At 38.9% G+C, this 22,157-nt stretch overlaps 2 protein-coding genes across 12 annotated transcripts in view; both read left to right on the plus strand.

The window, feature by feature from the left end:
* The window catches only part of HOXA3 (homeobox A3), a 62,058-nt gene that overhangs the window by 35,279 nt on the left and 4,622 nt on the right, over nucleotides 1-22,157 (plus strand). For 4 of the 11 annotated variants that reach the window (XM_073333631.1, XM_073333629.1, XM_073333632.1 and 1 more), the window contains 2 exons: nucleotides 7,822-8,005; nucleotides 11,993-12,073. The exons of 2 other annotated variants lie outside the window; for them this stretch is intronic. The gene's annotated coding sequence lies outside the window, so the exon portion shown is untranslated. Of the gene's footprint in view, nucleotides 1-1,674; nucleotides 1,762-7,821; nucleotides 8,006-11,992; nucleotides 12,074-15,669; nucleotides 16,012-19,199; nucleotides 20,254-22,157 lie in introns of those variants that run through there. 5 more of the 11 variants (XM_073333633.1, XM_073333634.1, XM_073333639.1 and 2 more) reach the window with 4 other exon arrangements.
* On the plus strand, nucleotides 4,291-7,327 carry HOXA4 (homeobox A4). Its single transcript, XM_073329531.1, has 2 exons — nucleotides 4,291-4,889; nucleotides 5,295-7,327. Exons 1-2 carry the CDS (start codon nucleotides 4,337-4,339, stop codon nucleotides 5,621-5,623), a joined length of 882 nt encoding a protein of 293 aa, XP_073185632.1. The 5' UTR covers nucleotides 4,291-4,336; the 3' UTR covers nucleotides 5,624-7,327.

The following is a 22,157-nucleotide window of genomic DNA, read 5'->3' on the forward strand; positions in this document are numbered from 1 at the left end:
AAAATAAAGGAACTGAAATCTAGTTTCTTACTTACCAAAACAATTATTTTGATGCAAATCCGTGTATTCAACATAATTGAAAATAAAAATATCAACGAGAATATTTTTAGAGTTCAACTGCAACGTCAATAAATATTGACTTATCTCAATTATTGTTTAAAAGATTCCTTTTTTAAAAGGGAAACAGAGCAGTTATTAATTTGAGATGAACGATTCCTTGCCTTTGTACGTTCATTCTTTGAATGCAGCACACACTGGTCTCTGGTGTAGAATGTCTGGTCAAAAGACCATTCATTTAAAATTCTAACACACATCACATTTTGTGTGTGTTTATTTAACCATGCCGGTATAGAGCAAGCAAATCACTCCAAACATCCAGTTGTTAGAACATATACAGTGCCAGTGAAGTAATCGCTTTATAAAATAATGAACTTGGGGGCAAAAATTCAACCATTGCCCCAATCTTGACTATTTAAAGCAACCGTTTAGCATGTTAGTTTCATAGCTAACAAATGTTAAACTGAGTAGCTGTCTTGTGGGCTTTATGATTCCCAGAGAAGAAAGAAGAGATACAGTTGATACATTCCATAACGTTTACATTTTCCCGCTATTTTTTTTTTTAATTTTCCCTTAGAAGTAGTGACCTGGGCAAAGCACCCTGCTATCTAAAAGACACTGTTATAGACCTTTTAGAAAAACTAAGTCCAAGGCCGAGGTGAACTTCAGGTCACCGCGTCTAACAAATATGAAAATGTCGGCTGGTGAAGGGCACGCCTTGTTGTTTAACAAAGACTGTCAATGTGTAAGATTAATAAGAAACAAAATGCACACGGTGTCACTTTTCGGTCACTTTGAAACTTGGGACAGGGTTGCATTCAAGAGGGAAAGCTGGGGCTAAATGTATTCAAAATGGTTCAAATCAGATTCAAGCCAGGCTGCTCGAGAGTCTTTCTCTCTGTCCACCCTCTCTGGTGTATGGACACGTTAAAAAGTGTACTTGAATTATTATTTTTTAAGTCTTGTTGTAAAACTATTTTATCCGCGCGCATGGAAGTCAGCAGATATGCTTGTATGTTTCACGAGAACTCTGTTAGACTGTTTGGGTAGGCATGAGATTGGAGCTTGTTGGTGCATGAAGATTAGATATCGCACTATCAACTTCGTTTCAGTGAATTCCCAATCGCGTCTATCGCAAGATTAAGCTGGTAAACTTCTGGTCATATGTTAATTGTTTAAGCGAGTGATATATGGTCTGATTTTTTAAATTAAAAATAAAGGTTTTTTGTTTTATTTTTGATTTGTTTGTTTGTTTGTTTGTTTTTAAAGCTGGGATGGTGCTACAAGTTGGGTAACGGGAAATATCCGAGGATGGTTCTGAGATTGTTTATTACATCCATAAATCTTGCAGTAAAATGTCGAAATGGCCGTGTGTAAGATAACACTTGGTGGTCTTGGCTGGGTTCTTGTTTATGATAACAAACCACAAAGACAAGGAACAGGCCTTTGGAGATCCTGCATAAGCACATCTTCACAGGCTGCTAGAACCACAGGAAAAACAGGCTTCATCTGAGCAGCTGAGGTCACCTTGTAGATTTACAATCGCGTGCAAAATTGTATTATTTTCTGTTTCACTGAGAAACACAGCTACACAGTAGAAAGAAGTACAGTTGAACAAGTATCCTTTGAAGTGTAATCACGGTAAATATTATTAATCAGAACCTGGGAAGCTCTCCGAATACAACACTCAGCATACAGAATAAGGTACCAGCTTTCTTTGTATTTTACTTGAGGTTTTGAAGTACGGTAGTTACTGCAGTATTCTGGACATGATAATTAAGGAGCTCCCTTATATTAGGAGGATAATATTTAGTGTAACCCAGTTTAAAGCAATTATGCGCGCCTACGTATATTTGTATCTGTGTATGAATGTACAGCTGTGCGCCGAAAACAACGTACTGTTGGTCTCTAACAATCTCATCTTCTTGCCACACTGTACGGTTAGCTTTATTGTTTTAATAGATATTTGGATTTTGCAGAAAAATAGTCTCCAAACAATCTAGTCCTTCCTGTGTATACAACAATTTATTGTGATGAATAGTTGTGGATGTTAGATGCGTATGGGGTTTGTGTAACCATATTTTCTTCTACATATAAAGTAAATAGAGAAAGGTATCTTTCACATCACTTAAAAAGTTGCACAGACGTTCAGTAGGAAATGAGTAAGTAAATGTGCTTTAACTCTGCAAATTAGACATTAGATATTAGCAAAAATGAGTAATTGTTTATGTAAGTATCACAGTATGTTGGAAATGTTCAAACATACACCAGATGATCTGCAATATATGTGTATTTATATGTGTATAATATAAATTAATGCAGTATACGTGTGTAAGTATCTAATTAGACCTAACATATATTAAATTATAATTTTATATTTATATACTGTTATCTATAAAACTGCAAAAGACAACAATCTGAATTCAAGCCATGATAGCTACTATGAGGAAAAAGATCTAAATTGTACCAAAATTTTAGCTTTCTATATTCAGTTAGATGCATTTTCCTATTCTCGAAGGTGAGACTATCCATTCAGGAACAATGCTCCTGAAGAGGCTGGGAAATATTTGTATTCGATTTTCTATAAACCAACCAACCAAAAAAAATATAAAATAAATTCTAAAAAGTTCAGTATTAACTCCAAACACACAACAGCAGATGGGATTAATAAGAAATTTATTATTTTAAAATAATAGTGTAATTAGTTTAACTATCAAATTTCAATTACCTATGGTCAGGCGGTTGCCTCTTTTCCTTCCTGAGCTGCAAATATTGTTAGCAGACTAATTTTTAGCAATTTAGAAGTCATAGAGTTTTTTCTGCATTCTAATTTCAGTATTGTAGGCTACTTTGTGAAAGATGTCAGTGAATTCTCCTATATTAAAAACCCCAACCCAAATCAAACCAAACCAAACCCAAAACAAACAAAAACCCGAATCGTAAATTTGTAGTTTGGGAAATGCTCTCACTCGGAAAGAAATATTCCCAGTTAGTCCTTTCATTTTATTGGAATTTCTTTCTTTCTTTCTTTCTTTCTTTCTTTCTTTCTTTCTTTCTTTCTTTCTTTCTTTCTTTCTTTCTTTCTTTCTTTCTTTCTTTCTTTCTTTCTTTATCGTTAATGGCACATAGCACCACTAACTAATCTATTTGGCCCTTTCTCCCCTTTTATATCAACTTCCGAATCTAGTTATATGTTATCACACCTCTCAATCTACAAAGGGATAAAAAATTCTCAAATAACTAAATTATCATACAATAACAAAGTTTAAAAGCTCTGGGGACAGATCATAGAGAAACAAATACTGATTTGCAATTAGTTGGCCTCTATTTCACAGGATCTAGCAGTCTCATTTCCACCTTGATATATAATGTATGCTCAATCCTAAATCAAGTGATTTTGAAACGGAGAGTTGTACACTATTGTCATTGTATTTAATGTATTGTGCAATGTCAATTTCTTTTCCTGCATACTACATTTTAGTTTCTCGTTGATTTCTGATCCTCCCCCCATCTTTCCTCCCCTCTCCTTCTTCTTCTCCCTCCCCCCCCCCCCCCCCCAAAAAAAATGCTAGAGGAAAGACAATGTTTGTGCCCAGGACGAATGTGCGACTGGTAACGCCGAATTTAGGTCTCTCTCTCCGTTCCACAGGGAAGAGGGGGAAATAATTGGCCACAATAAGCAGCAATCACAGTAGCAAAGCTCAGACTCGCGTGGCTTTGAGCAAAATCTTGTTCTCCTGTTTTAAGAGTCCGAGGCCACCCGGGTGAGAGGTATCTGGTCGAACGGCGGGTTTAGGGGAGGTGGTTGGTGCCATGGATACTGGGATGCGCCTCGGGTTTCGCTCCCCTTTCTGGCTGCGCATGTTTTCACCACTGCTGGGACCTCTCTCCCCAAGTGGGTAGGAGACGCTTTGGGCTGCTGCTACGGCTGCCGCCCTGGGCTCCTCCGGCACTCACCATCTTTCCATTTCCTGATCCGGGGTCCGCAAACAGCGCACCAATTGGCCCTGCCGGTCAGGTGGTGATGAGTGTGTGTGTGTGTGTGTGTGTGTGTGTGTGTGTGTGTTTGTGTGTGTGTTGTCTGCGCTCGGGTTGGGGGGGGGGGGAGAGAGGCCCAAACTTTGGCAGCCGGCACTTGACAGCGGCGAGCGGAGGAGGGGGAGGGAGGGAGGGGGGGGAGGGAGGAAGGGCGGGGGAGGGGGGGAGGGGGCGGGGCCTCGGCGAGCCCAGAAAAACGACAACGCGAGAAAAATTAGTATTTTTGCACTTCAACAAATTAATGACCATGAGTTCGTTTTTGATAAACTCCAACTACATCGAGCCCAAATTCCCGCCCTGCGAGGAGTATTCGCAGCACAGCAGCGCCAGCAGCGCCTACCACCACCACCAGCAGCAGCCGCCGCCGCCGCACCTGCCCCAGCACCCGGCGCACCCGGGCCAGTCTCTCCCCGACTACTACCCGCGGCCCAGCAGAGACCCTGGGTACCAGCCACCGCCGCCGCCTCCGCCTCCTCCCGAGGCGCTCTACCCCGCGCAGCCGCCCGGCTACCCCGAGGCGCCCTACAGCTACAGCAGCGCCCGCGCCAGCCCGGGCCGGGAGCAGCCACCCCCGGGGGCCTCCCCTCCTCCGCCACCGAAGGGGCACCACGTCCAGCCCCAGCCCCTGCTCCAAAGCCACGTCCTGCAGCCCCCGCGCCACTGCGAAGCCGCCCCCGCCGCAGGGGCCGGGGCCAGCCCAGGGTGCCCCCTCCTGCCTGACAAGAGCCTGCCCGGCCTCAAAGGCAAAGAGCCCGTGGTGTACCCCTGGATGAAGAAGATCCATGTGAGCACTGGTGAGTGGGACTGCCGGGGAGGAGGGCGAGGGGGAGGAGGGGAGGACGCTGAAGGTGCTGCAGGTTGGGTTGGGTTTTTATGTGTGCGCGTTTCCTAATGCAAACGTGAGAAACCTTTTGTATCCGGGGTCCTTTATCGAGAGATTTACGAGACGCCAAACCGTTAGGGCAGTAATTATAGCCCCCATAAATTTAATTGCCCTGCCAGTGGCTCTGGGCCATGTGCCTTTGAAGCTTTTCTTCCACCCAAATGCCCATCACCATTTTTTATTGCGCTTCAATTGTTTCCTATTGTCAATAGCCTGTGAAACATTGTCTTGCAGTTATGTCTCTGATTTGAACCTGGTGTCAAGTTATTATATAATGATTCTGTTCAATTGCTTTTTTTTGTGTGTGTGTGTTCAGTCAATCCCAATTACACTGGAGGCGAACCCAAGCGGTCTCGAACTGCCTACACCAGACAACAAGTCTTAGAGCTGGAGAAGGAGTTCCACTTTAACCGTTACCTGACCAGGAGGCGACGCATTGAGATAGCACATACACTTTGTCTCTCGGAGCGCCAGGTCAAGATTTGGTTTCAGAACAGGAGGATGAAATGGAAGAAAGATCACAAACTGCCTAACACTAAGATGCGCTCCTCAAACCCCTCTACTGCTAGTCAGCAAGCCAAAGCACAGACACAGGGCCACCACCATCAACTCGATGGGTCAACACCCAACTCATCAGCCCTATAATTATTTTTATATTTGTTTTTTCAGTTGCCTATTTTTGTTGTTGACCATTTGGACCAAAACAACTGTATACAGAATCAGAAGAAACGTGCCCTGTACAGGGTACATGTTGAAACCAAAACCTGGACAAATTGTCAACATTGTACAGAGATAATGGTTCCATTCCCTTCATTCTTTTGTATTTATGAAAATATGCTGTACCTTCAGTGTGACAGAGTGCTGGATGCTGTAATGGACGAATTCTGTACCCAAGAAGGACTCTTTTGTACATAACACTTTAAAAATAAAATACAGTTAAAATAATAACTCGTGAGACACTTGTGTAAGACATTGACTTGAGTTGTGTTGTTTCGTGCAATGTTCGTGGATTCTCCAGTATATGCAGACAGAAGAAACCAAATTTTATGTCATGGAGAGTTTATGAAAACTGTCCCATTACAGTCTGACAGGCAATGTTTAATGTAACAAGAGTTATTTAATTGTTTTTAAGAGTAGCCACTGCGGTAGTTGTGATATAATCGTTCCCCCATGTCTCCTATTGCATTTATTTAAAAATATTAAAGGCTGTTGCTGTCTTCATATCTGGCACGTCTAACTGTTTCGGTTTGTGTACAATTTGTGAATTTTGGTGTGATGTATATATTGCCAATACTGGTAATAAAGAATACTCTGTACAAAAAAAATTAAAGGCTTCAAACACAAGTTCATGTAATGCTGTTTCCTAAACGTTATGCTTTGCTGATATAACTACAATTATTTAAAAATAACAGCTTATCACATTGTTTTAACTGTAATGAATCTTGTCAATACAGTTGTTTGCCTTCAAATTTAAAGAGATGCTGTTAGTTGCCTGCCTTCACAAAACATAGAGCCTGCTTGAACAAGTATATGTATTATTTATTGCCTAGATGAGCTGTGTCCTGTAGCAACCTTGCCAGAGGTTCAGTCTGTCTATTCATCTATATGTATATGGCTATTCCCACCCTATGCACAGAGAAATAGAGCTTTCACACTCAGTCAATGAACTGAAATGAACTAATTTACTGTAATAGAACTAAGACAGCTAACCATGATACACTTTAAAATATCTGGCCAGTCATTATTTATTCGTTCACTTGGTATTTATTGTGACTTGTCAATTCACTATGAAGAATTAAGGGGAACTGTATGGGTGACAAAAGTTTCTTTATTTCAAAGGCATCTATTTTTAAAAGTATTTGGTGTAAACAGAATTTAAATGAAATCTGGTACAACCCAGAGGTTTAATCTGGTAAATGTGTTCAGAATGATTCTGGAAAACAGTATTCAGGTGTTTCAAACTCATACTAACCTTCTCATTGTCAACGATGTTGAGAAATATACCAAAGGTGGAATTATTACAATAAAATGTATACCATTTATAAGGATTTTCATATCACTTTGTCGAGAGTATCATTGACATTGAAACCTATTAACTGAGCAGAAGAACTTGTAAGCGGAAACTCTATCACTGTTTTTCTGCCAGAAAAAGATTAAGGGCCACATTTTATTCGCCATACTCATGAAAGTATGTCCAGGTACTAAACTGGAGTCGACGAGTCTTCTCACGTGAGTAAGGCGAGAAAGATTTAGTTCCTTTATTTACATATATCACAATTCACTCAGTAAGAAAGCACGTTGGCACAACAATATTGTGAGCATCACTGCCTGTCCTAGGGACACATACCATTTCAATGAAAAATTTAACATGTCACTGGAAAAGTATATTCAGCATCAAAGCTATGGCAGTTGTAAATACATTTAGCAAACAGGGTTGTCTTCACATTGAACAACTAACCACCCTGAAAAGTATGTTTCCGTTACCATGCTGCTGTTTACTAAATCCTAAAACGTTTTCCATGTTAGCTGCCTCAATAAAAAAGAAACGGAATATATCTGAAGGTGGGGTAACTGCTGGTATCTCTCACTCTCTGCAACGTACAGCTCTTTGTTTTGTTTGTTGTGTGGAACATTTCCCTCCAATTTATTTTAAAACCAAATGAGCAGAAATTATCAAAAGCCCAAATCAAATATTTTAATTGAGAATAATTTATTACTGAAGACTATGCTTATAAACCTATTTTCCCTTCGTAAAACTACATGAAACCACGCGCTGAAAATAGCAATTTTACTGAGTATCATTAATCACCTCCTACAATAAATACTTCTTTGTAATTCAACAGCCGTTCTGAAAGGCATTCTCTTGGAAAAAGTCTGTGAAGACGCAAAGGATTTTCCTGGAAAAAAAAAAGTGGTCATGTGTAAAGACACAGCATCTTGGCTGTCTGCTAAAAAAATGTATACTGCCTTGTTGGAGAATCAGCCCCGGTCTGCAAAATATCATATGGCAGATTATCATCATTTAAGGTAAATTTTCATTTGTACCCCACCCCCTTTTTAAAGCTGCATAGTGTTTGATATGTGAGTGTTACTATGCTTCTCGTGTGATATAATCAGTGTTACAATCACTTAGAAAATTAAATCGCAGAGTTTAAACTCTGGCATTGTCCAGCCTTTGCTAGGGCAACCAGAAGAGTTCACTGAAAGGACAAATTTTCTATCCCATTAATTGTTTTTTTAGAGAAGCAGACTGACCCTTCAAACCCTTGACCTTTAAAGACAGTATCCTTTTAAATCCAGCTCTTGGACCTAAATGTCTCTCTTTGGCTTGCTGTCTCTCTCTCTCACACACACATATTTATCTGCTCTCGCCACAAAGGAAAGCGGCACAAAATGCTAAAGGTGGAAGTTTGTCAATATTTCAAATAAAGACAAAATCAGGTCTGAGTCACTTTAATTGTCACAGTTAGAGCCAAGCCGTTAACCCCCGCCCCTTCCCACCAAGAAAAATGGTAGTTTTTCAAGGTCTCCCTTCCAGTTTCTACTTCAATCTCTGATATACCTGGTGTTTTATTACAAAAGGAACTCATCTGTGACAAGCAGCTCGCAGTATTTAATAACTATACCCATTCTCCATTGAACGTTTAGCCAGGGCTCTGACATTTTTTGGTATACTCTGAGCCCTATGGACTGCTTCTTGGGTTTTGTAAATGGGTGGGGGATGGGTGGGGGAGGAAGGAAGGTGGAGGTCTTGACAAGCTTGTCAGAGACTCCATCTTTCTTCTCCCCTTCCTAGCCCGAGCCTCCATTCCAAGCCAGAAGTCTGATCATGGGCCCGATCCTGAAATCCCTTACTCACGAGTCACGCCAAGAGCGCTTACTCGTTCCAGAAGACCCATTGAAACCAACAGACTACGGGTGCCAGAAAGCTTGGCAGCATCTCTGCGTTAGCATCTCTACTTTAAGACACTCCGTGATTTTATTCCATGACAGCCATTACATGAATCAACTTGAAGAGTAATAAACAAAAAGATTGGGGGTTCATTCTGTGATTTTTGGAAGCAGATATACCCGGATTTCTCTTTTGTATTCATTCTCCACCCTATTGCAGACTTTGTGAGATTGTTGAAAACAGTACTCCAATACATCTACAATTATATGTATCCTTTTAGATGTATTGCTGTTGTATGAGAAATATGATATCCGATACTATATCACTGATAGAACACAGAGTATTGAGAGCTTGAGTCTTATTCTTGTTTTAACCCTAGTTACTGCACTAGAAGGTGTTACATTTACTCCATTGTAGACACCCTGGGACGGATTGTAACATAGTGCATACTACTTTACACCAATGTAATTCCATTGAGTTCACTAAAGTCACTAATGTAAGCAAGACCTGAATGAGGCCCACTGGTTCAAATGAATGCTTGGGTTAATATCTCTGAAGCCAAAGGAATTATGCCAGGCATTCATTTAGCCCACTAACTGTGTATTTCCTAAATACAGAAAGGAAACCTCTCCTTTAACTCTTTATTATACTTTCCCTCGAGATGTGCAAATGGCAGGGCAAAAGAATTCTTCACAGACCTCCTATACCACATGAATGTTGATAAACTGTGATGAACCAATTCTTTGTCAGTTTTAAAGGCATCAAAAGGGCAAATATACTTGGTATCAGTATTGTCATCATATTATCATGTGCAATAACTGTTAGAAGAGGGATGGACTATAATTATGCATGTTAACACAGTCTGCTGTAGACAATAAAAATCCGGAATCAAATGGCTAATTTAAGGTCTGTGGAACTGCCTGATCTTACAATAGCAGACAAGCACATGTTATTAATGTTCAAATGATCTCCCAAGAAACTGAAAAGCTGTCAAAAACAGAGATAATGGGACCTAAATAAGCAAAACAGAAACCCTGCACTAGTAGATAAAGGTGTTGCGTCTTTTCTTGTGTAGATATTGAAATTTTAATCTTTAAGGTCACGTGACTCATTAAATAATTAATGCAGATAGTCAGGAATGGATCTGTGGCCGTCAGGTCTCACTAGGAGTGATTCTCTCTGAAGTGAAACTCAACTTCCTATCTGAGTTTTTTAAAAAGCCCCGATTTGTCTTGAAAGAGTCTAAACTTCTTAAGAAAGCAGTAGGGACTATGTTGGTAAGTATTTAGTGTTTACTGTATTTATAGCTTGATGACTATAATTGTTTGTGCTAACTTTGTTGAAGTCTGCTGAGTATTTACTTAGCAAGTTTAATATTTAGAAATGTTAAATCTTTGTTTTAGCTGCTTTGTGGTCACATTATGGCTTTTTGTGATTAAGTGTTACCGAGTCAAACACATTTGATAATGTTCTAATTCACACTGTGGAAGGCTGGATACCACAGTGCAGGAAGACTGCTTTGTTCAATTTCCCTGGCATTAATAAATCACCAGCTTCTAATGCAGGGCCAAAAAGCAATGGAAAGGCAGCAAGCATTGTAAAGGAAAAGTCATGGGCAAATTTCTCTATGACTCATTAGTCTGAACGATTTATGTACGAAGTTAAAGTGCCGCAATGAATATTAGAATTCGGGATAACAACAAATTAAAAAAAAAGTCATAGCGTTTGTAAAGTGCTTTATTGCTACTTAGCAACTCTTTCAAGAAGAAGTATAGTTTAAAGGACTGTGGCAGTATAAAATATCGTGGTGTAATTTAATAGCTTCAAAATAAATAGCAGAAAGTCGTTGGCACCATTTTCAGATGCACAGTCCATATTTTAAAGGAGGGGGGTAAATCCAATCAAGACATTCGGATCAATATTTATTGTAGTTGATAACATGATTATTGATTATGGATCAAAATGGTTAAAGAATGAGTTTTAACATCAAATAGAACCACTCCATGCCCTCACTGTATTTTTTGGAATGATGTGAATATCAGAGCTAAGAAAACAGCAGACAACCGAATTCAAGCTGGAGATAGCTATCTGAAAAAATTAAGTTTCAATGTGTTTATATATTTTATCAGTGAGAGCTCCAAATTTATGAAAGGGAAATAAACAGCCCAGTAAGCTATTATTGCATAATTTTCTATAGACTGTAATTCTACACCAAATTTCAAATTATTATAGTAATTATGGAACTACTAAATTAGCAAAGCAAAATCTCTTCTCCAAAAGTTCTCCCAAGACAGACTTAATATTTTCCAAGGCTCGGATGACACCCTTCTAATAAATCGTGCTGGTTAACTATTAGCATTTACATTTACTGGCAATCTTAAGACACAATGCATAGGATTTTATTAAGAATAATGAATGCATGGGGTACGTTATTATATCTGATAAATACCTTAGTAAATGTAATCCAAAAATATTTGAAGAGTATGAATATTGGCTTCTTGGGGTCTGAATATTATAAGACCGACAAAAAATTACAATATCTAAGTGCTAAATGTTTCTGCTTCCTCTTCTTCTTTTTCCACAACAGCTTTTAGTAAAGAGTTGAAGGGTTCGATCCAGCTCTCATTGAAGTCAACGGCAGAACTCTCATAGAATTTAATGGGAATAGATTCGGGCTGGAATCCTTAAGTACTTGAATAAAAATCCTAGTATACCATGTCCTACATTTAAACTGGAACCACTTTCTTGATTTATTCAACAGAGAACATCGCTAGTTGTGTTTAATGTCTGCTGTTGATTAAATGATCCTAAGCAAAGGTTTCCCAGAGGAAAATAAAGCATACATTCATGTAACAAGAGTTTGGAATGACAATATTTCCAAACACTTGGAGACAGAAGGCATAGCAGTCTACCACAAAAGGCGTGTTCAGATACCAGTGTTCTTTATTGTTGTATAAAATAATCTTTTACACATTACACCAATCAATGGATTCCCTTCAGTAGTTTTATAGACATCCACGACTTTAGTCTTTTAAAAGAATTAAGCAAACCCAATATTTTTGTATGAATAAATATCTTCCTTTCTGATTCTCATTCAGGCTTTGCTTGTTGCTTATTTACAGAACTCCAGTGCACCGAAAAAGACGATTTACTGAGCGATAACAGCAGGAAACAATTCAGTCCACTGTTAGAAGTTTTAGGAGGTAAGGACTTCGGAAAATAAAATCTGTCGTGGGATAGTTTTGTGTAGAGTTCATATTTCCTAGTGCTTGCATATGTGGGGGAAAATGCTGTTACAATGAGATTTTTATTGTGATAAATATTTAACCGAGTTGGAATTTTCCGGATTGAATCCATTCATCTTCTATGGCTGGTGAATGCGAGTGTCTCGACAGACAAAGAAATATACGGAACAGAATTAATAGCAGTCCTCACAGAGGCATTTGAAACAGGAAAGATGCAAAGTAATTTAAAGAGTGAAAGAAGTTGGCAATTTCTTTGGCATTCTTAGTTCCGTCCAAAATCGAAGTCCCAAAGCAAGAGACAGGTAGTTGAAGCAATTTTAGTGTTGGGTGGCTTTCGTAGTTTTTTTGTTTGGTTCCCTTGAGTAGTTTTGCAATGACTCCTGTGTGATTTGGAATTAGGAACATAAAAATAAATGTTCTGATTTTAGAAACTCTGGCTTTTGCTTCAGAAAATACACCAGAGGAGCATCGGTTTTATGTGTTTTATATATTTTGGACTTCTCTGCATTGTGTGCATGTTTCTTTCATGATTCAATTGTTTTTTAAACAAATACATGTAATGCTCTTCATAGTGACAATATTATTTTGGCAATGGTAGCAGAGGATTATATAGAACTGTTTCAAATTCTTGCCAGATTTACCTGCTTATTTTTTTATGCTGATACATAATTAGTGTAGTTTACTACCTTTTAAAGGCTGCCATAAATTATAGGGCTACAAGGGCTGCTTGTGTTGATTTAATAGCCTGTTGAAATCCTTCCTACAAAGAGACACGGCAAATATCCATTCATTCCCATTTTAAGAAAAGGGAAAGAAAGCATTATTTAATAGAATAATAATTTTATCCCGCATGCCCCACATATATACCTTTGTCCAGAAATAATTGTGATTTGTAAATTAACCATATATTCACAAGTTCCACTCGATCTCAATAAAAATGTCTTTAAATAGGTTGTATCGTTTTTAAATGCATTCTTTCTTCTAACCTGAAAAGGAATTGTCAAAATTCAGTTGAACTAACTTCATCAGTAACAAACACATATGTATCGGTAAACAACTTTGCCCTGTCGATTTCAACTGGGAGAGAAGGGAAATAAAAAGTCTACCGGTATATCAAATAGTGTTTTCATTTCTTCATTCACATAAGGGGATAGTCTTACCTTTTAACTAGTAACATAAGCATAACAATGAAAGGTAGACAGAGAGCAAGAATATTTCAAAATCTACTTATGTAGCCACTTAAAAGGACTATTAATACTAATATTTGCATTCAAATCCGTCACAAAGGGACTCTCTTTATTAGCACACATTTTAAAAAAGCTGTTTGTTGATATTGCTGCTTGGAATCTCAACGCAAAGCCATGTGCACAAAGCATAAAAAAATCAATAGTAAATCTTCTGAGAAAAGTAAGGTTTTCAGCTCTTAAAACAAACTTTTCAGGGCTCCACATCATGGAGGTAATAAAACAATGTTGAGTCTCCAGGAACAAAGCAATATGTTGGATGGCAAGGCAAATCAAACCTCTGCTACTTTCAAATCCATTTGAATTTGTGTTTGAAAACTCAGAATCTTGATACTTGACCAAAGAAAATGAATTCCAGAACCGGTGAGAGGGAATTATTTTCAGCTGCGGTCCAGGACCAGGTAAAGTTAGAAAGTCTCCCCATTCTTCTAAAGCACATCCTGAAGAAGTAATTCATACATCAAGAAGTTACTTTTCTTAATAATTAATTAGTTTATCCACGACATACAATATGTTAATTGTTAAACTGTAGTTTTAACATTAGCTTGATCATTAATACTAATAAAGATGTTCATAGAAATAGGTTTTTTAAGCCTATAGCCATAGCTAGCGTTAAGGCATTTAAGTTTAAGCTGTACCTCTGACTTATGATTGTGATTTATTGCTTTTGTAGTTTCTATTTGCTCAGGACTGCAAGTTCTAAAGCTATCTTTCTGCTTTTGACGCAAAGCAGTCGATAACTTTTTACAACAGATCCAAGGAAGACTTGCTGTGCTTTTTCAGCATCTGCTCCATTATCCATTAATTCCAGTTGCATTGTTGCAGAAGAACTTTTTTATGTGTTTCTTTTATGGAATCTAAAATCACTTTATTTAAAGTAGCCTTGAATCCATCCCTAGTAAATTTCACTCTTGGTTTAAATGTAGTACTCTGCTATACAGCTAAAAATAGCGTTAGAGTTCTGGAGTTGCATTTGCTATGTGTGTCTAAGATGCTATATTTTCCAGAATTTTTTAAATTCAAGGTTCTTAGTGAGGATAATATATAAATGTTCTACTGCTATCAAAGTCACTTCCATTAGAAAAATTGCAAATTCTTCTTCTGTTTTAATGTGACGCTGACTTTGTTGGAATGTCTACTAGTCTATACTATTACTGATGGGTTTAAATTCCAATAACCGTTTATGTTCCACTTTACAATCAAATCGAGATTATTATATACAGTTTGACCATAAAGTCTGTAGAAGATAACATTAATCTTTTTATACAATCTTATTATCGTCAATAAAGTATTGGTGAAGTGATAAAAGAATATAAAAAGTAAGCTAAAAGTTTTCTGTAAAAATGCTAGAGTGGGGAAAGGTTTGAGGCAAATGATATATTGTAAAATGCACAATGGTGGTAAGAAATTCAGAGTGTAAAAGTCACCACAGTGGCACAGTAGCACAATACAAGTGTGAAATATGTTATTTATCCCAACTATCTTTATAAGAGCTCTTTGAACTTGTGATTTCTTGTGTCTGTGGTCGGATTGTGTAAATACGAAAAACTAAGTCTTAGAGGGAAGACTTCATTCAGATTAGAAACTTGGTCATTTCTTAGGTTAACTCAGGGGACGTATATGAGGGCTGTTCCTTTTTTTCTGGACAGTTAGATCATTTTGTTTCTAAATTTTTCATCTTTAGAAGCCTATAATTTTGTGCATCACTCAAATAGTTGTATAGGAAATGCGTAAGCGCAGGTTTAACAGGAAGGTCCCAGAAGATTTTGCAAAATTCAGATCGTCCACTCTGAAGCCAGGCGCATTCTTCATAGGGTGTTACAACGACAAAAATCAACCACATTATTAGAGGAGATTCTTTTTGCCTTTGTCAGGTAATTGCAGGTCTTTTTAGTTTCTACAGCTGCCCTGTTGTAAAGTGTGGGTGTTAAGCAAGCGCTATACAATAGCAATGTAGAGAAGCCTGTAGGGAAGACTGGTAATCAGAGTAGTCATTCGCAAAAAGAAAAGGAGTACTTGTGGCACCTTAGAGACTAACCAAGTCATTAAGGAGTTCCTTATTGAAATAATAGTATCAAGGTTTGACTTTATTATTGGATTGCAAAACACGCCATCATTAAGCATAGATCAGCGTGGCGGTTTTGTTTGGGAAATGCCAGTTAATTAGGTTTAGTATAAAAGTTCATTGTAATCACATAATATGAAAATAATTCCTCTTACCTTGCATGTGATTTTGTGTAAAGAAATATTAAGTGTGGGAGAAAAAATAATCTCCGGTTCCTGATTTTTTTCTTTAAATTCTTCTTAATGTATTTGGTTAAGGCTTTAAAAATCAGAGGACTGCGCTTAGAAACCTTGTTCCTTCAGTGATTCCCTATTTCAAATAAAAGGATTTAAGTTGACGTATGACCACGTGAGCACATAATACAGCGCATTATTGTGGCATTTGGAGTGGAGACCCGGGCTGGCTTCGTCTGTGATTACGCTTTTCCAGTTTCTGTTCAGAGCAAGCACTGCTTTCTATTATTTTTTCCCTCCCTCTCCCTTGCAAGAGCTTTCCATTTCGGTTGCAGCTTTCGTTCCTTATGGAAGGGTTATTGTCGAGCTGATAGGACGGAATGCTTCGTTAAAAAGGATGGATTTTATTTTAAGGTATTTCCGTTGATTGTTCATTTACGTGGTGAGTTATTGCTGGTGGAGGCAAAGGTCAGTAGAAAAGGCTTAAGGGTGTGCGTGGATCCGAATCAAGCTTCGTTTCTCCCTTTGTTTCAATTTGCTGCCGAAAATATTCAAGTCTCTCTTCGCAGCAAAGAAACCAGAGAGTTTCTTATTTCCCCCCCTAGAGATTCTGTTTTTCTTTTATAGGGATCTCCCTCCGTTAAATCTCTTTTAAAGCTACATTACTGTTGTCTTTTATGATCAAGTGGAGACTGGGAGGATCTTATTTTTCCTGAAATATATACATATCTGTGTATACAAGAGTATTTCAGGAGATTGAGAAACACCCCTGGAATGGAGTCGGGGTTCGATTTGTGGCTGTCGTTATTGTTGTTTTGTTTTCTGTGTGCTTCTTTTGCTGATTCCGGCTCCGAAAATCGATGAGTATGCAATTGTGCTGCCATTTTATTTATGATGCTTAGTGGTACTTTGTTTACCATGCGAGCAGGGCTGGATTAGCTCTCTACCGTATTGAGGTTAACAATTCCAATTGAGAAGGGATTGCCTTTGTTTCCTTAGTGAAACCAAACCTGGATTTAGCTAAGAATTATCTGGCTGTGAACAAATGTCCATCCACCGATTCTAACAATAAATCAGCCTCTGGAAATTTGTTTTACTCTGAATGGGGGATCTGGAAAGCGAGGGGGGGGGGGACAATCTCCTTTCTGTAAGGATTTACATGATCACTAAATTTCCTATCTCTACCACTATGTCATAACCTGCTCTATATAACTACATATATCCTGTAGAGTGATATGTACCTCAAATAACCCAAAAAATGAAGGGATTCTTTGTGTTCTACAAGGGGACAAATGTTATATAAAATTACATCCACCAGTGAGTTCCAGCTTTGGGAAAGGTCAGAGTGCTGAGTTTTGATTTATGTTTCCAGTGAGTTGGGGCAGCGTGCTCGCCTAGATGCGGCTGTGTCATTTTGTCCCAAATTACTGGGCAGTTGTAATTACTCAATTTATGAGCGGGTCATGGAAAAAATCGAACTATTAGAGACAAAACGTTCTTTACTGAAATACAAAGGCAGAGTTTAATTTAGAACGACTCCCTGCCATTTCTGCACGGTCCCAGAAAGCGGAAATGTAGAATTTGGGTTTAGCTGCCAACAGATACACTCTGAGCAGAACTGACCCAAAGAAATGCCAATTCCCCCACACATAATGAAGCATGTTCCTCTTTATTAGACATAGTGTTTTTCTTACGCAATTAAAGGAGGGGTATTTCATTCCCAACAGTGTGTTTAAAGCTAAAGCAGGTCAAACCATATTTTAAACGGGCCGAAACGCGTCGTGAAAATAAAATGTAAGCTTTAATTGCAGCCTTATTGCTTGTCATCGTTTCTGATGATTTACGACTCAGTTCTGGTGCATTTTTGACCCAGTTAAAACAATCATAAATTAAAAAAGTCCCAATATAAAACGTGGAAGACTAAGAACAGTTGTGTAGATGGATATTTCGAAAGCCTTTCTGCTTGTGTAAATAATCAGAGTGTTGAGTAAATACAAAATGAAGTGTCAATTGCGATTTTATGGTGTTCGATAACACAAACGGTAATGCAGATTAAACAGGCTTCTCGCCAATATTTGATAATGCACTCATTTTCTAAGGCAACTCACATCCTTGCTCATCTGTGTAATTACTTGGATGTACATTTTATCAGTAACTTCTTCAATTCTCTCCTTTCCCCGATTTGAATAGGTAGAATATTTTTCCCCTAAAATATGCCGAAATTATAAATCCTTTATAATCTTAGGCGTTTCTGCCAGAACGGATCAAATCAAGATTTATATTAACTATTTTACACCGAGACTGACAACATTTCCGTGAGTGGAGAGAACTCCGATACAATGTAAACTCTCCAGAAATACACCACATTTCAAATCTCAAATATTTAACCAAAATATAGAGGAAATTCTTCCCTCAAATTAAACCCTTGCAGTCCCATTGGCTTCTGTGGGGTATTAGGGAAAGACGGAATTTCGGCCCTCTGTTAGTGAAAGATACATCTTTGTATAACATGCAGTGCAAATATGTGCATTATTATATGTTACATCAAATTCAAATCCAGTCATACAAAGAAAAATCACCTGCTCACCTTAAAATTACATCTTTGAGTAGCGAGAAAGACAGGACCTGTCTAGAGTTATTGCAAAGTAACTTTCTATTCTTATGCAGTAAAATGTATCAAGGAAAACTATATCGCAGAAACTCAATAAACCATTTAATTTCTTGAATTAAAATACCTTGACAATGCCCACGATTTAGAACAAAGAATCTTCCCCTTATTCCTCCCCCTTCCAAAACAAAATACATATTTCAGTCCAAACTTTAAACGCGCTAATATTAAAACATCAAATATTCCCGGAGTATCCTGAAGAGCTCCCCAAATCGTCACCGTTTCCTGAGTCCGGAGGTTTCCCCTCTTTGCTCTAGGAGGGTTCTGTAGGGATTCTGTAGGGGTTTTTTTGATTGCATCTTGCTATGTTAGCTGGAAACAGGGAGAAAGACAAATCAGCAGTTTCAGAAAAAAAGTGTGGGGTTGATTATTGACTAAAGAAGCTTTTCTTCAAATGCAACATTCAAGGGGCTGTTTGAAGCAAAATGCATACGAGTGAATTTTTGCCTCTTCTCCCCTCCTACGCTGCCCGACTTCCCCTTTCATGTTGTGCCATCGCAATATGCCATAAGGAGCAAGTGTTTTCTGTTTTAGTGCTCTGTTTACAGCTTTGGTGCATGAAGCCATAAATCTTGTATAGCCATAAATGACAAAAACCATTGGTATGCATAAGAGGCCACCCTGGCCTTATAGTGCTTTTTATTTGTCGTTTGCTTTGTTTTTGCTTTAAGGTGACACTGTGCTCCCTTGCGGTTTTAAGCATACTATTTATATTTTAACACCTTAATTAACGAAGAAACGACAAATTTACACCTTGTAATTATTCTAAATCGCCACTTAATGTGTTTCACCCAAACCGGCTCCTTTATGCGGGATTATAGTCTTAAACTTGATTCTAACTGTAATGTCCCCGAAAGGAATTCCATGGTTGTTGCTGACGCTTGTATATTTCTGTTGTCAAATTTGGGTTATTTTATTTTATTTTATTTTATTTTTTAAAAAAGCACTGAAGCTCAAAACATAAGCCCCTCAGATACACCTCAGCAATCTGTACAGATAGGTGTGCCAACACAGGCGTAGTGTGTGTGTCAAATGTTTGTGTGTGAATACGTGAAACTATACACACGCACATATGGGTGGATATCTCTATAGGTATATCTATGTGTATGTATGCGTAGATCCATATCTGCACATAGGTGAATATGTCAGTATGTGCATATATGTGTGGATATCTGCGTGGGTGTATGCGCATGTGTACATCTCTACTTGCGTGTGTGTATACTCACGCATGCATGTTTAATTACTAACTATAATTAGTTCATTTGCTCCACTAAAAGCATTGCCCAGAGCACAGATCTGATAGGAGTTGCTTGGATGAAAGACATAAACTACAGATTATTAATTGTTATTGTTATTGTTATTATTGCGAATATTACTGACTAGGTCTCCCATAACTTTCAGCATCGAGGAGCTCGTGTAGAGAATATTCCATATCTACCAAAAACCGATTCACACAAAAAACTGGTCAGAGTGACCCTTTGTGAGCGCCGTTTGTCTTCATTAGCATAATTTTCCTGGACTTTAGTGACGCCTCGGTGCGGGGGGAGCTTCACTCCTTCACTCCCCTTTCTCCTCTCACTCCTTCATTCCTTCTCTGCAACCCCCACCCTGCCCCGGACTTCCCGAGGCGGCTGCGTTTTCCCCCCCCACCAGGCGTCCTTTGCGTGTAATATTCATAAGAAACATACCCATTTTCTGTGGCACTACATGAGGGAAGCCCTGAGACTTGATAGCTCTTATCTTTGGGCCCCGCTTTCTGCCCTAGGGGCTGAGCAGGGAGAGGGAGGGGGTCCGAGCCGAACCAGCGAGTCCTGAGCAGTGAGCGCTCCTCCAGTCTTGGCTGGTGGGTTCCTTGTGCAGATGACTTGAGCCGGTGCCCATCCCGGAGCCGAAGGGACTTGGCTGGGGGAAAGTTCTGCTCCCTGGGTTGTGTGTCGCCGAGCCTCCAAAGAGCATGCTGGCTTCCGCCTCAGTCGTCAGAAGTTAAGGTAAGCAGGCCACAAATACGCTGCTATCAGTTGTGAATGGCGGAGTTTATGTCCCAGTGATTTATGACCATAGACTTAAATCTCGGTTCAAGAAGAGTTCACAAGCGGGAGCTTCCTCCCAGGCAGTGACTGATACCCTTACACTTCGCATGCAGGCAGTTTCTCCCTCTTCCCTGAACTTTTCTTTATCTGTCAGGAAATCTTTAGGGGCTGTCTGCTTTTCTCTCCTGGATCAGAGTTCGGGCTGGGGGGCGGGGGGGAGGGAAGGAGGTTGGAAGGAAGGGATTTTGTCAGATGTATCAGGGAGGGGGAAATAATGGGGAAATGGGGAACAAGTGAGGGACCTGCCCTAGTAAGGCAACTTTCCTCTGTGTCTTCTTTATCTTTCAGAGAGCTTGTTAAAGTGGCACTTGTTTAATGCACAAATATTGATCTTGTCGGTGGAAGGGCTACTCCAAGATTTTGGGGCCCAATTTTGCTTTCACTCCCATGCGACCCCAATGAAGTCAGTGGGGTCTCACGGGCATAACCGAGGACAGAGTCAGGCCCTTTGTCTTCAGCGTGTAAAAGAGAAACGTTTCTGCCAGCCCAGGCACCGGTTGTAGTGACAAACTTTTGTCCTCCCCTGGTTTTAGTATCTATGGCACTTACAAAAAAAGAGAAACGGCCACGTTGTACTCACAGCTTCCCAGTTTTCTATAACTTTGCAGAAGCTGGTGTCCAAAGTTGGACACCAAAACCTGAGTTGCTCTGTCTGCAAGTAGATTTACCAGAACCTACAATATTTCTCTCTCAAAATCAAGTTGCTTTTTGTTTTTGTTTTAGCTCCTTGCGGAGCTCTGGAAATATTCTCCACCAGACTTTCTACTCAGCATTATCCCCCTGGACATGTTAGTCAATGTAACAAACTTTAAAATGTCAAATATAAAGTGAAGCATTTTAAATGGGTGACCATGACGCTAAGATCACTATTATTTAATTAATGTATTGTTTTCCTGAGACTGGGAGTCCCATATCTCTGTGTGTTTCAAGGGAACTAAATGAAAACTACTTTAGGGCCTAAGAATTAGGCACAGTATATGGGGGTTGGGGGGAGAGAGAGAGAGAGTGTTGTGCTTTATAATTGAGGAACTGGAAATTAATATGTTTATATGTATATGCTTTACAGTATATGTGTTACAGATCTTGACCAACTTATTAGTTCAATAACATCCATGGGTCTCAATTAATAAAAAAAATCAAAGGGTAAGGCCTTTTGGGGGTTTATTAAAGTAACTAGTCTATAATAAAACAAAGGGACCATTTCTTTCTAAGTAACTTGTATCACTTGAAATACCTATATTTGTAATTATTGGTGGATTTTGTGTAACACTTTCTCCCCAAAGGCTCATGTGGTTTTAGGTGCCTTGGAAAAAAAATCAAACGACAGGAGACTGTAGAGCACTATTTTTGACCCGGTGTAGCTGTTTGTCAGCAACAGGGAGGTGGGTGGAGGTGGAGAAAAGGATTTTAATTATTGAAAATAATGTGTGTGTAAGAGTTCCTAGATTGGAGATAACATTCAGATCTCCTTTCCCATTATTGAGGACACATCTTTAACTGGTTATTCTCAGGCAGGTAAACAGCATGAGTTACAAAAAAGATTCACACGGGCTATAGGAGCATTTTATGGTTTGTGTGTCCATCCCCTCTCTCCAGCCAAATAACCCTCATACATCAAATTACATAGCAGTTTCAAAGACAGAACCTATTATCGTTAAGTTGGAAGGAAAGTTCAAGCCGTGGTCATGGAGATGAACGCTGGTTTTTCAGGTTCCTGGTGTTTTTTCCAATCCATCATGTTTTAACAGGTAGAATTTGGTAGTTTCCATGGAAAGAAGTAGCTCCAAAATAACTATAAAAAG

The sequence above is a fragment of the Lepidochelys kempii genome, chromosome 2 (genome assembly GCF_965140265.1).
Source record: "Lepidochelys kempii isolate rLepKem1 chromosome 2, rLepKem1.hap2, whole genome shotgun sequence".
Lineage (NCBI taxonomy): Eukaryota > Metazoa > Chordata > Testudines > Cheloniidae > Lepidochelys > Lepidochelys kempii.